We start from the raw sequence: 16,066 nt of genomic DNA, 5'->3' as shown, positions 1-16,066 counted from the left end.
TAGTTTTGTTACCATGTAAAATTTTGATTTCCTTCAAATCCTGTCAATGAATCAGAAGAAAAAGAAAACAAATAAAGGATATATCCAAATTCCATCAAATTGGTTTCTGTATTTTTTAGCGCAAAATTTCGAAGGGCACTTTGAAATCTAGACCGTATTAATAAATTTCCCAATACGGCAAATACGGTCTGAATCCGCCCCTGTATATATCATATAGATATAGATGAAACCCGATTAGATTTTTGCATATATGCTTACTGTCATTTAGCAAAGATCGATGACCATATGAAACGACAAACACTTTTTTTTATGAATATAACGTTAATTTATTAGTATTTGGCCTAGTAGCTTGGCTATAACAGTAGCAGAGATTGTAGCTTGGATCTAGTCAAAGTTTCATCTCGTAAGATGCATGACTATGTATTCATCTTGATACATATATATATACTGATATCATTATAACTTTATAAGAGCACTTACGTAGATCTGATACCCTGATACATAGTCAGAGTGACTCGGACGTACTAACCTAACACTACGTACGGAGTCCTAATAACTTAATACAATACACCCGCACGTTGTAAGCAATTAATAATCCCTCGCGAAGCATTCTGCTAGAGAACGTATATATTCCCTCGCGAGGGGCGGGAATCGGAGGAGCGCTCACACATTCCTCCACAGTATAATCATTAGAACCCGACCGGCTCCCGAATTTACATATTGCGCGAACGCCGCCTTGTGCCGCATGCGCATTGGCCAAGTATTTGGCGCTAGCGCGATCAGTCTGAGCTGGAGCCTGTGGGAGAGCAGGTGGTATGTGATCGTTCCGGCAAGAGTGTGCGGTTGTTCTATCTAACTTTTAGGTTTTATACTAGTGCATTACCTTCGTTAATCGTCGCCCCAAAGGTCCGTTCGATATTATTTGCAATAATTTTCCGGGAGGACAGAGATTTCGTTTTTGAAGCGGATCTCAAGTTCTCCCGCGGGAATTTTTGGCAGTTGGGATCGTCTGAACGTGTACCTATGTATTTATAATTTTCAGGCGGTAGTTTTCACATAAACTTCCTGTGAGACAGAGAACAGACTTCACGATGTCTAGAAAAAGGTAAGCATGCATGCTTTGTGTCGGATTTTGACCTAAATTTCACTTTCTATGCCCAGTGACACTGTGTGAAATATGGTGTCAGTGAAGGTTGCCCTCCATTTTGTTCAATGCAATTTGTATGGCTCATAGCACTGGACTTGGTAAAGTTGCTTAAAATCACGTATGATATATTTCAGTGGGAGATTACAGACGAAACAATATCATCAAACAAATATCCCTAGAATACTCGCAAGGGGCAAAAGGAAAGCAGATGAAGCGGTGAGTACATGCCATTTTAGCTCGAATCCCTTTGTCAGTGTGCAGTCTTCATGCAGGTGGTTTTCTCACGAATCTCGCTAATGTTTAGCATAATTATCGTTGTTACATTAACTAATAATGTTTAAGCAACACTTAGCTCTTAATCTGTGAATTCGAAACTTTACGAGATCTTTACTAAGGCCTAGTTTCTACCGGCCCTTATTCGGCTACTCTAGTCGGCCATATTGCAAAATGCATCTAGGTCTACCGCCAAAATGTTCCCGCCTAAAAATGGGGACCGATCTTCGTGATTTTACTTGATATCATTTTTTCCATTTCGCAACTTGAACATTTAAGCTTTACTCTTTTAAATGATGTATGTCACTATCTATGGCGATTAAAGTTACCGTAGTAGCATGTAATCAAACGAGGGCCGTTTTACACGACGACTCCATTTTGAGGTGTGGGCTGTAGCCTGTATATAGTGGCTGTACTACTAGTAGTAGTACTACTACTTTACAAACTATGGCTGAGGGAACTGCGCTACACCAATAATTTGTACTATACTCTAGACTATAGTGTATGGTGGAATGTGTAGAGTGTGTATAGGCATAATTGCTAAATGTAGTAGTGGTTAGGTTTGTTACTTCTTTGACACTTATTGTTAGTATTTTGTCGTACCTGAAAGGGAACGTATGATCGGTGTATTTGCTAACACTACACTGTTCACTAAGTCTAATTTTAGACGTAAACAAAGATAGTCCGGCTTTATTACAATAAAGAACAACATCTCTCATGTAGACTCTGTTCTTGAGTAAAAGACAGTAAGTAAATAAGACTTCTAATGACATGTGGAATGTTGCAAAATAACGTGTATAACGTGAAAAATGCTGTTCTGGTTTTTGCACCGATGTAAAATCCATCAAGCCCATTGGCTTATCGAGTTGACGTTTCTATATACTGTTGTCAGGACATCTGTAATGTTCTGTGAATGATGTGATACAAGTAGACTTGATATTGATATGTGGCAACATGTATCGTCGGCATGGGAAATTTGTGAAGCAAAGGCATGATAGCATGTACTGAGTAGGATGTAGATACAATAATGTAACCCAAACACAGGGGTAGGGGCATTGGGGTAGTACCCCTGCCCCAGTAGCCTCCCCTACCCCTGTGTTTGGTTTACATTATTGTATCTAAGTAGGATGGTGAAGGGGCATGGAATCTTAACTAGAACCTTTTGTTTCATGAAATTATTTCCCCTGTACAATCCATCCACATGCATGTCATCTGTGTTGCCTCTTATTTTTTGGAGAACCCATTTTCAAGACCCCTACACTGCAAATGTATTAAGGCAGCACAATACAAACTAACTGCCAAAGCTTTGTGTGAACCATCTATACAATGAATTCAACAACATCCTGAAACCCAGATCCTGCTTCTAAGTAATAGAGACCTGGTTGAGATGTCTGTTGGATATCACCATGTAAACTTGCGAACAAGGCTCCCTGGATTGTCAGCTGCGTGTTGTGTTGTGTTCCCCTGTCAGCTTCCCTTCCTTGCAACGATGTTGTGTATGCTTCTGCTCGTTACTCTCAGGCACTCCTGTCTGCTGCTGCCTCACCTCTACTAATGAAACCTGTCTGAGATTCTATGGGTAGTGGGTGTCTATCCAGCCACCCATTCACATGGCTCTAGTAAGCATTAACCAGTGGTCAGTCCATGTGGAGCCTGGAGAGGGCGGGGGGTGGGGGGCGAATTGTCATGCTGCATGCTACTCTGTCATACATTCTAGTGTGGGATTTGACAGGCTTCACTGTATCACCTTAAAAGTTGCGTTAGAATTGAGATTTCAGAGAGGTACTGCTGTGGTGGTAAGGTTAGTCGTGCAAACCCACCTGTTGTCAGACTTTTTGTTATGGTCAGTCTTCTCTGTAGTTTATCAGATCCCCCCACCCTAATATCATAGAGTTGGCCTCCCTCCCTCCACCCACCCATCTGACAGTGTGAAGAGACTGCCATAGGCCAGTCTGAAGTGCAGTGTGCATCAAACCAGTTCTTCGTGCTACATGATGATAGGCGTAGTTCATAGTAAACCTGATAGGGAGACACTTTGTGCGCATAGCATATTTTAACTTCCACGCGTTGCATGCCAGGCGTGGGTTTTCCATTTTTCTTGTGTGAATTGTCTGATATTAATTGCTATGGCATTTGTGACTTGCCGCCTGGAATTCTATATCTAGTTGCGCTAAGATTGTTGGTATTATAGTTCAGCTAGCTAATGTAATATCGTTATCTATTCAATGCTTGTCAATGTTGTACATAGAAAAATGAGTGTCATCTGTGTTGTCCATCCTTGTCTAGTATATATAGTACTGCTCTGTACATTAAAATCTAATGTCCCCAATTTGGCCTGACAATCTAAAAACAAGCACTGATTAGAATACATTCAACGTTGTCTTTGTGCTGGTGACTAGAGGTGGATGTGTCACACATTTGTGCCTGGGACTAACTCTTGTGACATAAGCAGTACAAGATAATCTGCTTTGGTTGTGCTTGTCAGTAGGTGGTTGGGTTTTCAGCCTTGGTCAATGAGGACAGAAAATACTTCTCAATTGTAGATTGTCAACCCATTGAAGAGGAGGCACAATCCCTAGCTTAAATAAGATTTTCACACCCATTCATAAGACAGGTAGTGTCCCATTGTGTCACCCTGTGTCACAGTGTCCAGGTTCCATCTTTGGGTGACAATGAGAGAATTTTCTGTGCTGATGAGCAGCACTGTCTTACCTGATGGCCCTAAACTTGTCTGGCCTCCTCCAACAGAACAGCTCCTATTTGTAGAGGTGCATGGCCATCAGAGTAATGAGCAGTGCTTGTCCCACCTTTGAGGTGTTGAGTAATCCCAAAATCTGACAGGGATTTACGAGGAAAAATAGCATCTTGTTGGCTCTCCACTCCAGCGAGCTCATTGTCTCGCGTCTACATGTTAGCACTATAGCAGGAGCGAGACTTGTTGCTGAGACATTCGCGTGCATGCGTTTGAGGATACCTCACGTGAGATCCTGACTTCTCCCACAAGTTCCACGCAGCAGTGTAGTCTCACTAATTCGGAGCTAGTGCAGAGTTAGAGGTAGCGTGTGTGTCAGTGTTTCGCTTTACGCGTCTGCCATGGCTTACCACGCCGAATTCAACATGTCTCAGAGGAAGAGAGGTGCTGTTGAGATGGAACCACCGAGTCCTGATCCACGTCTCATAACGTACTACCTCGACCCGTGTAGGCGTGCCAACCATGCTCGGCATCAACATAACGCCTCGGTAATCTTATTCTAACAGATTTTAACTGTTATGCTGGTTTCAGTAGGTTGCTCGTGTCTTTGATGTGTGTGTGTTTTTTATACTGTGAGAATCGTTTCGTCCTTTTTGTATTTTGCTCTTTGTGTCTCTACTCAAGGGTTTATCTATAAGTGTTTTTCACCGTATCGCGCTAGGTTAGTGGTTTCAGTAGTTAACTTTATCGGTAATTTTTTGAGTGGCAATGAGTTATGGTATCTTATGGTTAAGGAAAAAAATAGAAACTAAGTTGTGAATTCTAAGATGTCTAAGTGCAGAGTTTTACGACAGTGTTTGCTATAACGTGGTGGTTGGATAGTGGGCAATAGCAGGTTCATTGAACTGTCACATGGTGGCTAGTGTGCATTTAGAATTTATAGCCTTCACTCTGCACATGTCAGTGTCCAAGCTTGGTTCCACAGAGCCATGTATAAGCCAGCCTGCCTGCCTGCTGGAGGGAGTCAGACCAGTTGTTTGTTTAGGGTGGGGTGATGGGGGTGGGGGTGGAGGCTAGCTCTGGGGTCATAGTTGCACAACAATTCTAGTAAGCCAGCTAGTTTCTATCTTCTGGCTGCAAGTGTTGTGAGTGCTGGGAACTGTGTCACTGTATGCATGTGTGCGGCTGTGGTGTGATGCTGGGACTAAGTATTGTGAGGAAAACCTGCGTGTGAAATACATGTGATTCTCACTGCTGCTGCTGATGCTGCTGCTGCTGATGCTGCTACTGTTTCACCCTCACTGCATCCCATTAAGTAAAAATTGTCTGTGTGCATCTCGCAGTTTTTAGACGTTCATTTGTTTTGTTCTCACAGGAGGAGTGCGAGCCACCTAGTGTGAAGCGGCTAACGCCGAACCCGCAGGCAGCGCCGCCTACGCCGGGCGAGCTCACGGTGGCGACGGATCACCTCAGTAGTCTCCACATCAGAAACGCTTCATTCAGGAATCCAAGCCTCGAATCGATGCCCAGCACACACAGGTAACCGTCCGTCCGTACGTCGACGTGGCGTTAACTCCAACACTGCGGCGTGGTGCGGAGAAAATGAATGTTTACCCTGCTTAGATGTATATATATGAACATGATAATACAATGTTGTACAAAATATGAGGGTTGGTGTTGATAACCGGTGGCATGGGCTATAGATTCAGGTACCACTGTACTCTTGAGCCAGTTTTATCAGTAATATTCCTATGCCCTTTATGTTTTGAAGACTGTATGAGTAGCAAATGCATTTTTGTATGATACATGCGATTAACTATATACCACCTACAGTGCGATGCCTTCTGTGTGCGTGTGTGCACACATGCATATGTGGAACAACATAATCTCATTGGCAATGCTCGTCCCTGATCTATCGTTGATCTCTTTCTCTGTGTTGTCACCCACAGGACGTCACCGCTTCCTGTGCTAAGCTGGGCAGATTCTGGTGAGATGTGGTCACTAATGTGCAAGAAGGATTGTCTGTATAAGAGAGACATTCGAATGTTAGACCACCATCCAAGCCTTCAGTCTCGCATGAGAGCCATACTACTCGACTGGTTGATAGAGGTAAGAAGCCGATGATCTCTCATAGTGAAGGGCGAGGGAAATCTAGACCGTTTTCACATAAACGTTACGTTCAAGGTCGGTCGGGGGTGTAGAGTCACTGTGGAACATTTTCTCGTTTAAATGGAATTGTCTAGTGTTTGTAATTAGTGTGACGTTTGGAGGTTGCTGGGGTGAAGGTGTCGTGGAGGAGAAAGTAATCGGTGCCCTGTTATTGGGGCAGCTTCAATCAGAGTGCGGTTGTTTTGACTAACGCACCGGTTCTGCTGGCATTTGCTCTTACCATCGGTTTTTCTCCCCCCACAGGTGTGTGAGGTTTATAAACTGCATCGGGAGACTTACTACCTAGCCGTTGATTACATCGATCGTTACCTGACTGTTGAAACTAACATTCCGAAACAGCAGCTACAACTTATAGGAATCACAGCACTGTTTCTCGCGTCAAAGTTAGAGGTATGTACAGTAGATCATATCGGTAAGAAGAGACTTTACACGCTGCCAGTAGTCTCGCGATTAAACTCTCTAATTAAACTTCTTCGTCGGCACTGCAAAAAGTCACTGGTTGCCCTGCGATAGAATACTCTAGCTTGACGGTCGAAGTCGATTTCAGGAAGAGTTCTAGTGAGCGAAACGTCCGCGATTGACCAGGAATCTATGCGTCATGCGTACGTGCGTTTTGTCAAGTGTAAAAACACAGCGCTGCATTTTGGCAGGAGATTTATCCGCCGAAGCTGACAGAGTTTGCCTACGTCACCGACGGCGCGTGCAAGGACAACGAAATCCTCGATAAGGAACTCGTCATGTTGAAGGTGAGAGCGATCGCGCGTCGTTAACGTGCGTTAAGTATCGTACTTCACCTCATGAGAAGCTACGAGTGTTAAGGTGTGCCTTATAATTAGCAGTATATATTTGGGGAAAGAAAGGGGGCCAGTTTGAGGTCCTTATGTTGATCAGACACGGCTTGATTTTTGGGGACATGAGCCGGGAAATATCTTACGGTTAATACTTTACTGCCTGGTATTTAATAATAGCGACAATGCTTGAGCTTTTGCAATTTCTCACATGCTTCATTACTTTTTCATGCAGCCGAGGGATGAAAAAGTGTAAGTTTCTTTCGCCTACGAATGTTTTGTGTATGGTGTGATCCATCGCAAGTTAACTCGCTCGCTCACTGTCGACTCTACTTGATTCTGCATCACAGAAGCTAAACTGGGATCTTACTCCGATGACCGTTAACTCGTGGCTAAACATCTACCTGCAAGTGACGAACCAGGACAACTGTCAGGAAGGTGACGACGCGTTGCAGGTGCAATACTCGCCACAGGTGTTCGTCCAGTTATCACAGGTGAGATAACGAACATTCTGCCATGCACACGCCCTGCCCTTCGATCATAATCTTTGGGGGGGGGGGTGTTTAGTCAGTGCTCTTATTACAGCTACACCGAAAGTGCCAAGACGTGTGTGTGTGTTTGTGTTGTTGGGCAGTCTGTAGCACGGTTGATGTTGTGCTGCACAGCCAGTAACGGTGTCGCACTCTTTGTCGCGTCTTTCAGCTCATAGACCTGTGCATGCTGGACATCGGCTGCCTACAATTCTCCTACAGCGTCGTCGCAGCTGCTGCCCTTTATCACTTATCGTCGGAACACGTGGCGCTATCTGTCTCTCGTAAGTGTCTCGCATTCCTTGTTCGTTTTGACTTTTGCATCCCTTGCTGTCGTGTACGGTGTCTAACAACTGCGTTCGTGCTGCGTAGGTTTCAAGTGGCTCGACATCAAACCGTGTGTGAACTGGATGGCTCCGTTCTCGACGGCCGTGAGAGACAACGGCGGCGTCGACCTCAAGCATTTCCAGCAGGTGTTCACCGACGACTTTCACAACATCCAGACTCACGACGTCGACCTGCCGCTGCTGGTGCGTGGAAACTCACCCCGCTGTTAATTACTCTCACCCACCAGTTCTTTAGTCTCACTCGCTTGCCGTTTATATGCTCTCCCGGTCACCTGATTTATTCCCAGTAACCCGGTTTATCCCTGGTCACCTGATTTATTCCCAGTAACCCGGTTCGTCCCTGGTCACCTGATTTATTCCCAGTAACCCGGTTCATCCCTGGTCACCCGATTTATTCCCAGTAACCCGGTTCATCCCTGGTCACCCGATTTATTCCCAGTATCCCGGTTTGTCTCTGGTCACCTGATTTATTCCTAGTAACCCGGTTTGTCTCTGGTCACCTGATTTATTCCCAGTAAACCGGTTCGTCCCTGGTCACCTGGTTTATTCCCAGTAACCCGGTTCGTCCCTGGTCACCTGATTTATTCCCAGTAACCAGGTTTATCCCTGGTCACCTGATTTATTCCCAGTAACCAGGTTTATCCCTAGTAACCTAGTTTATCCCCAGTAACCTGATTTAGTCCCAGTAACCCGGTTCATCCCTGGTCACCTGATTTATTCCCAGTAACCGTTCGTCCCTGGTCACCTGATTTATTCCCAGTAACCCGGTTTATCCCTGCTCACCTGATTTATTCCCAGTAACCCGGTTTATCCATGGTCACCTGGTTTATTCCTTGTAACCTGATTTATTCCCAGTAACCCGGTTTATCTCTAGTAACCTGATTTATTCCCAGTAACCTGGTTTATCCCCACTCGCCCTGTTTCCTCGTCAAGACGTTGTGCTGATACGTAGCCACGTACGATTTCCCTCCCAAGTTTGTTCGCACGATTGTGTCTTCACGTGTCTTGTGTTTATATATAATTTACACATTGTTATCCGCAGGAGAGGGCGCAAGCACGACAACTAGAGATCCAGCAATCTTCCAGGTCCAGCCCTGTGATGGGATTACCTGCTAGTGGTAAGCTTACCTTTTTATGCTATCTCGAGCGTTATAAAATCTTAAATGTAATTCCAAATACGGATCTCGAAGTGTTAAGCGTAGCGATTTCAAGTGCATTCCAACTTGCCCCCGACTTGACCCAAGTGCATTCCAACTAATCGGCTGAAATTCGATTGTGTTGGAGTAGGAGTCGGAGTCAAGTCGCCGAGTTGGAGAAATAGAACGCGTTCTATTTTGCACGACTCGGACGATTCGCTGACAAAAATCGATAGTGTAAATGCAGCATTAGTGTAACGTGTTATAATGTCTGTTTAGTCGTGTTTTTGCCGAAAATATTTTGGTAATTAATTGTATTTGTTTTTTTTTTGCAGCTGGGATGCTCACTCCGCCAGAAAGTGGGAAGAAAGAGCCGCCACAGTCGCTATAGCAATAATATCTACGGTAACAACAGTCACAACCTGTGTACAAGTCCGGAGCGCAGTCACACGCTGGCAATGTGCAATTTATCTTCTACGACTCTTGTTCTAAACAGTCCTTTGTTATAGATGTGTACACAAGCCTAGAAGGCAGTACGTAGCTGCATTAGGTTACTTCCATAGTCAGATATAACATAGTTTTAATATGTGTAAATTTTATATGGCCTTGTATGAAGTTTTTATCTTGTGTCCACATATTGTTACATCCAGTGTTGAGAGCATATTATTTTAATACCTGGGATTCCATTTTCCCTTCTTAATGCCTGTCTACTGCCATTCCATTTAGTAACCCATTATAACATTTGGTGCCTCTAGTGTCTCCTTTTTGTATAGAAATTGGGAATATAGGTGGGAAGCAGCACCAGGTACCTCTGCACGTATGACCGCAAACGAGTCTTTCATATAAGTAATCATAAGTGCTTAAGTATTTGTTGTCTTCCGTTGTGCAGAAAAGCATGTTACATTCATACATGCATGTGTCACCCACCACCTGTACCAGAGGTTAGGGCAATTGAAACTGAAGCAAGTTTGACACAAGGAGTGAAATGAAATGAGAGTAGAGAATATTTATTTATTATAAAGTCGGCTGAATCTGATACGTACATGTCCTTGCAATTTAAACAGCCGTGTGCATGCTAGCAAGATGAGGAGCTGCATGAGTAGTGGGTGTTTATCATTTGGTGACGGTGAAGTTACAGAAGCGGAGACAATTAACAATATTCACTAGTTATCTCACGTTGTGAGATTTACACCAAATATAGATTTGTATAGCGAGGGAAACCATATCAATGAAATTGGAGAATTGGTGATTTATTTACCCATACGTTGATGTGTTCGTTGAGTGTTGAATTGAATGCTTGTAAATAGAGAGGTGTGTATTTATGTTTATGCTTCACACAGTTATGCCCGTTTTAACTGCCAAAATACGATGCAAATGGCGACTTGCACGTCTATATATACTGACCACGACCACTCCGTGTTTAATCCGAGTAGTGAGGCTTAATCGCAAAATGAAATGTAGGAAGAGTTTGCCTAATATATTGCTATATATACAGAAGCCAAATCAACATATAAATGAAATATGCAGAGCAATGTGGAGTGCTACGCTTCAAGGGGACCAAGTTTTAGTGCCTAAATGTTATGGATTTATATCGTAGGGCAGGGTTCGATTAAGCATGTTTTTGCACGAACACCACTGCGAATTTATACAATTAACACTTTTGTCCATGTTTATATTAATTGTAAAAAATGAAGTTTTACATTGTAAAATGTTTGTAAAAAATGTATGAATAAAACTGTTTAACTTTGTAATACTTGGCTTAGCTTTTATGTAAACGTCTCCCACACTATATATACAGTATATATATATATACGTATATAGAGGACACACAAGGAATGTCAAGTACATTTTTTAAACATGCTTCTATATGAAAAAAACATTGTATATTTTACATTAATAGAAATTATACATTGTTTTTTATACATGATCTTGCCTGTACAATCTTACTTCGTTCACAACTGTCATATCCATATATAAGTCGCTACAGTCACAATCTGCTAACTCTGCTGCTCCCGCAGCCTCTGTGCTTTGAACTTTGACATACGCTTTGCCGGTTGTACGTCCCTATTTTCCCTGTCGGATGTTTGTGTAACATCCACGAATGGACTGAATCCAACGCCTTGCCCGGAGCCACCTTCGTCCCTTCTGTCAGGCGGCAATTCTGTGCGAAGACCCAATCTATTGGCACGGAATTTTGACGGTGGTCTCCCGGCGTCGGCTTCCTTTGGGATTGTTTTGAGTTTCGACGAGTCGGCCGGCGCGTCTAACCTATCTCTGACAACGCTCCTGACAGCGGGTGTCTCTCGCACCTGCTGTCTAACAGCGGTCGGCCCTCTGCCGTCCATGCTCTGTGGGGTAGTCGTGTGCTGCCCAGGATTCTTGCTCTCTATCGAAACTTCCTTGGGTTTGATGAGATCTGCTATTTCACGAGGAAGGGAGATCTCTTCATGCTCCTTTATACCCTGCAGGAGAGACCCACAACAACAGAGAGAAGATCGTTGTATTTAGCATGGAAGAATGGTAGAAACATTCATGGATCAGGTAGTGAATAAATTGTCGTTTATATAGTTTGATGATTTTTGAATATCATAACCAGCATCCACATTATTTAATTCATACACATCAGTCAGCTTTTTATATAGATGTACCTGATTGAAGCAAACTTTCTTGTGTTCCTTATTCTGATTGCTGATGACATCCTTTACCCTCCCCTTCCTGGATTTCTTTAGCATGGACTTGGTGGGTGGATCCTTCAACATGGCAGGAGCAGAATGAAGGTAGATGTCAGCTGGGCATCTGATCTTGGAGAATTCTGTCATTGGCTGTAACATGCGAATAACCAGCATGTATTGCTAAACCTGACATTTCAGCTGTTTACTATATATACTATATTATACTGATGCCCGTATGTTTATCATCTTGCTACTCTGAGTTAGTGAGCATGTGCTAGGTTTAATTACCCGATGTTCTGATTCCTTTGTAAGTGGAGTATGTTTAATTATGATACGATGTGGTTCAGCACCCTCCTCCTCATCTTCCTCATCTTCCTCTTCCTCCTCCTCCGTCTCATCATCTTTATCATAGTCGTGGCTGTAGTCACTATCACCATCATAGCTTGTATAACTATTGTGATCACCAATGTCTTCAGCGGACTGCTGTCCATCATTGATTTCCATTCTGCAATTAGTGTACAAACAGTAATATTGAATATTCGTAGTTTAACGCGTGTTAAACAATGAAAGCCTAGCACACATGGATTCTGTGACTAGAGACGTCTGGACTGATTAATTACATACAACGTGTGCCCTATATTACTGGTGACGTCTATTAGACAAGATATATTATACTAATAAATATTATATTAGATCTAAATTAAAATCGGGTCAAAATCTCTGGATACAGCAAATTTCCATAATAATTATCATAATCATTTAGTTAGAAGGCTAGGCATATAACTATGATTTTACATCTATGCATATATTCTTTTACTTACCTTTTCATCTCTTTTTCAGCCAATTCCGCCATCTCCAGCTCGTCCAACCTGAGCATTATATCTTCATGTGTCAAGTCACTAGATGCTGTGACCTCAGTTGTCTCATGTATAGCAGTCTGCTCACGCTCATCTCTTAGTTTCTTCTTGTAGGCCATCAGTTTCTTCTTGTGCTCCTCTGATGAAAATATGTGCACCAGCATCAGCATCATTATCAGCATCAACACCAAGATTAGCACCATCATCAGCATCATTATCATCATCAGAATCAGCATCAACGTCATCATCAGCATCATTATCATCATCAGAATCAGCATCAACGTCATCATCAGCATCATTATCATCATCAGAATCAGCATCAACGTCATCATCAGCATCAATATAATCATCAGAATCTGCAGCAACGTCAACCAGTATCAGCATCAACGTCATCATCAGCATCAGCGTCAATGTCAATGTCATTATCAGCATCACAATCAACATTAGCTTCATCACCAGTATCAGCGTTATGAACATGATCGACAGCAGCATTGATCAGCATCCTGTACAAACCTCGCCACTGCTTCTCCCGTTCCTCATCGTACTCTTCCACAATCTCCTGTGTGTCGCCTTGCTGCAGTGCAATGCTACGAAACTCCTCCGTGAAACTGAGTCTAGACTCCAACTGGTGTTTCTCCTCAAGTAGTTTCCTAGAGTGAGACTCAAGGTCTGTGGCGAGTGATATTACATTAGTAACAAGTGTGACTAAGAGCATCACGTTTTTACACACTGGTCTGAATATCTTCACATAGTAGAAATGTTAAAGGACAATTGAAGTCAAATTTTATAACTTCTGTAACGTTTTTATACATAGAAATACATTCAATAACGTATTCCATTTCAAATCCGGCACCCAATTTGTAAGAAACACATGAATATTAATCTAGGTCATGTGACGTCACAGCCCCCCGTTGAAACATGCCATTATATAGCGTAACAGTGCTAACACGCTAGTATATGTTATGCTAGGTGAAAGTATTGTTACAGCATACAACAAACATGTAGCCTGTAAAAGTACTTATATTCATGTACATACATATTACCTGTGTGGATAATGCATTCACGGTATATGTACATGACTTGCGTAGAGATGTTTGTACATGTACAGATACATATGTGATTCTGACCGAGCGTGATAAGCCCGGTGATCAGTGTACTCGCATGCCTCACCTGGTCTAGCGCCGAACTGGTCTACAATAACCCTGATCTTCTCATTCTCATGGCAGCATATACATTCAGGTGCCGTACTCATTAATTCACAAACATTACAAGAACACCAGTATTTGTCTACAGTCCTATCTGGTATCGAAGCTTCCATTCCGCCATGTTGTGACTGTTCTGATTCTTGAGAAGTTTGTGCCGACTCTTCGCGTTGCTTTTTCAGACGATTCTCCTCAATTTCTTCTTGTGTATATTCAGGCTCAAACCTATATCCAACTGGTAAATCACTATAAATATCACCATCATCTGAGTAATCACTAGAATTATTGAAATTATCGCTTTCTGTCTCCATCTTATACACCACACACACTATGTTTACATAATGGCGTGTTTCAACAGGGGGCTGTGACGTCACATGACCTAGACTAATATTCATGTGTTTCTTACTGCGGATTTGAACTGCGGGCACCGGATTTGAAATGGAATACGTTATTGAATGTAATTATATGTATAAAAACGTTACAGAAGTTATAAAATTTGACTTCAATAGTCCTTTAATGACAGTAAATTTTATGTAAAAATTCGTTAGAATCTTGTGGGAGTCTGAGGAAAACTTCGAAATCTTTTAATACAATTTCGAACCAAATCCAATTGCTTTCAATCTACTATCTAGTAGATCTGCAGTTTTGAGTTTAACTAGACTCACGAACGTACGATCGATTCGCCTTTGTGCAATTTCTATTGTTTGCTTAGCAGAACGTTCAGCAAACCAGTTGTCTCCAAGAAGCACCATAATCTCATTGGTGTGAACTAACTTCCCAGGCATGAATGCCAGCTTGCCAAATGGCACCTAGTAAGAAAAGTGTTGTATTAAAATTTACTTGTCAATACTTCAGCATCTTCAGATGGCTTATTTTAGTAAACCTCAAGTAAATAAACTTTATTGTGTATTGTTCATATCTTACCATGATGTCATGAGAAACTTCACCAGGATATATTTCCATTGATTTCTGTAAATCACGATAATCAGCTATGTACTTTTCCCTGCAATAAGATAATTAAATTGTGATCACTTTCTATAAATTAAAGGTCAATACTTGTGCCTGCATAAATCTCAAATTGAATTCAAAATACATGTGTATGGATCGAGCACCAAAACATATTTTAACTACGTATATACAAACATATAAAACCAAATGATTGCCTCATTATTTAATGCAGTTAAATACTATACTGACAATAACATCACAATAATTACCATTGCTTGAGTTTTGCTTCACAGTCAGCTAGCTCCTATAAAACAAACATTTATGTAATTTGATGTAAAGGTTTTTCACGTAATGAGCAAGTTGGGCAGTTTCTCCATCTATGGGATATATTTATATTAATTTGTGGAGCACAAAGAAAGCTAAAAAAAAGTTACATTTACTTCTATTACACTGGACAGCCTGAAATGTTCAGGTATTGATGTTTGGCCATTAATTATTGTCAGTATGTGTGGGCAGCATACAGGCCATATATTGGCAGCTCTCCGTCTCTCCCTCTTTCTATATATAGGTATATATATATATATATATTTAGTCAATTATATTTATAGTTGTATTCCCGGAGAACGAACCGGTTTCATAACCTTCAGTCGATACTTAGTATTTGTCTGTAGAAGTTACCTTTTCCTCAAGCTGCTTGAGTCTTGTTATATGCTCAATGTCCATAATCTTTCGATCCATCGACAGACAGATAAAAACTGTTACGCGCTCTAGAAAATGTGGTAATTTGAGAGCCACCTAAAAGTGATGCTGTAGCCTGTAGTGTTGTGACTAATACCACTGCCACTGGCAGTACGTGCCACACAGTGCACACTGACACTACAGCACCACCATGATTAATTTACTAAATCACTATGCGCCAGTGCATTATCATGTGTGGGCCTATACTGTATACATATCATATCATCAGAAACTGACAGGAATTTCTAAGTCTATCATATAAATGTGTGTAATTACATAGATACTATGCCGTTTGTATTGCTTGTTATTTAGTGACATGAGTTAAACTTGTGGGCGCATCCATATTGAAAGCTCATACTGCCGCCACCTATGTCTGAAACTTGTGAAATAAATATATCATGTAATATGCAGAATTCTTCATTGCTTTATGGGGCTAATATGTGTATGTACAATTACTTCTGTTACAGTATAAAATTCGACACATCCAATGCAACGAATAGTGACTAACTTATTTGAAATTAAAAACACCTTTGAAATACTTTCCCTAGCGATACTATTCGATGTAGT

General features: G+C 41.9%; 3 protein-coding genes across 5 annotated transcripts in view; 1 reads left to right on the top strand and 2 right to left on the bottom strand.

Moving 5' to 3' along the window:
• The window catches only part of LOC106816360 (uncharacterized protein F13E9.13, mitochondrial-like), a 10,095-nt gene extending 9,537 nt beyond the window's left edge, over nt 1-558 (bottom strand). Inside the window, exon 1 of the mRNA XM_014820946.1 lies at nt 481-558. The gene's annotated coding sequence lies outside the window, so the exon portion shown is untranslated. The remainder of the gene's footprint in view (nt 1-480) is intronic.
• Nucleotides 559-733: 175 nt separating this feature from the next.
• Nucleotides 734-10,833, top strand: LOC106816355 (G1/S-specific cyclin-E-like). Of its 2 annotated transcripts, XM_014820936.1 has the most exons (12): nt 734-813; nt 1,043-1,105; nt 1,282-1,363; nt 5,488-5,651; nt 6,062-6,221; nt 6,525-6,671; nt 6,932-7,027; nt 7,420-7,563; nt 7,772-7,883; nt 7,972-8,129; nt 8,989-9,064; nt 9,418-10,833. In XM_014820936.1, the coding sequence occupies exons 2-12, from the start codon at nt 1,092-1,094 to the stop codon at nt 9,471-9,473; spliced, it is 1,209 nt and encodes a 402-aa protein (XP_014676422.1). In that variant the 5' UTR covers nt 734-813; nt 1,043-1,091; the 3' UTR covers nt 9,474-10,833. The 2 variants fall into 2 exon arrangements, with proteins under 2 accessions (XP_014676422.1, XP_014676421.1); XM_014820935.1 differs by lacking the exons at nt 734-813; nt 1,043-1,105; nt 1,282-1,363 and adding an exon at nt 4,296-4,660.
• Nucleotides 10,834-10,946: 113 nt separating this feature from the next.
• LOC106816354 (unconventional prefoldin RPB5 interactor-like) lies at nt 10,947-15,943 on the bottom strand. 2 transcript variants are annotated; one of them, XM_014820933.1, is made up of 10 exons: nt 15,776-15,943; nt 15,440-15,528; nt 15,031-15,065; nt 14,738-14,816; nt 14,487-14,622; nt 13,125-13,280; nt 12,576-12,750; nt 12,043-12,259; nt 11,731-11,904; nt 10,947-11,544 (listed from the first exon to the last, which is right to left on the bottom strand). In XM_014820933.1, exons 2-10 carry the CDS (start codon nt 15,497-15,499, stop codon nt 11,080-11,082), a joined length of 1,497 nt encoding a protein of 498 aa, XP_014676419.1. In that variant the 5' UTR covers nt 15,500-15,528; nt 15,776-15,943; the 3' UTR covers nt 10,947-11,079. The 2 variants fall into 2 exon arrangements, with proteins under 2 accessions (XP_014676419.1, XP_014676418.1); XM_014820932.1 differs by having other exon boundaries at nt 15,440-15,943.
• Nucleotides 15,944-16,066: the final 123 nt, after the last annotated feature.

This window comes from Priapulus caudatus, unplaced genomic scaffold, assembly GCF_000485595.1.
Source record: "Priapulus caudatus unplaced genomic scaffold, Priapulus_caudatus-5.0.1 Scaffold1358, whole genome shotgun sequence".
Taxonomy (NCBI): Eukaryota; Metazoa; Priapulida; class Priapulimorpha; order Priapulimorphida; family Priapulidae; genus Priapulus; species Priapulus caudatus.
The sequence above is the reverse complement of the archived record's forward strand: the minus strand, read 5'-3'. Positions and strand labels throughout refer to the sequence as shown.

Coding starts and splice junctions, on each gene's coding strand:
- LOC106816355 (XM_014820935.1), top strand. CDS start 4,514: ATGGCTTACCACGCCGAATTCAACATGTCTCAGAGGAAGAGAGGTGCT. Junction 7,028..7,419: donor AGGAACTCGTCATGTTGAAG/GTGAGAGCGATC, acceptor TCTGCATCACAG/AAGCTAAACTGGGATCTTAC. Junction 7,564..7,771: donor TGTTCGTCCAGTTATCACAG/GTGAGATAACGA, acceptor CGCGTCTTTCAG/CTCATAGACCTGTGCATGCT.
- LOC106816354 (XM_014820932.1), bottom strand. CDS start 15,499: ATGGATCGAAAGATTATGGACATTGAGCATATAACAAGACTCAAGCAG. Junction 14,817..15,030: donor GAAGCAAAACTCAAGCAATG/GTAATTATTGTG, acceptor ATCTTATTGCAG/GGAAAAGTACATAGCTGATT. Junction 12,260..12,575: donor GCTGAAAAAGAGATGAAAAG/GTAAGTAAAAGA, acceptor CACTAATTGCAG/AATGGAAATCAATGATGGAC.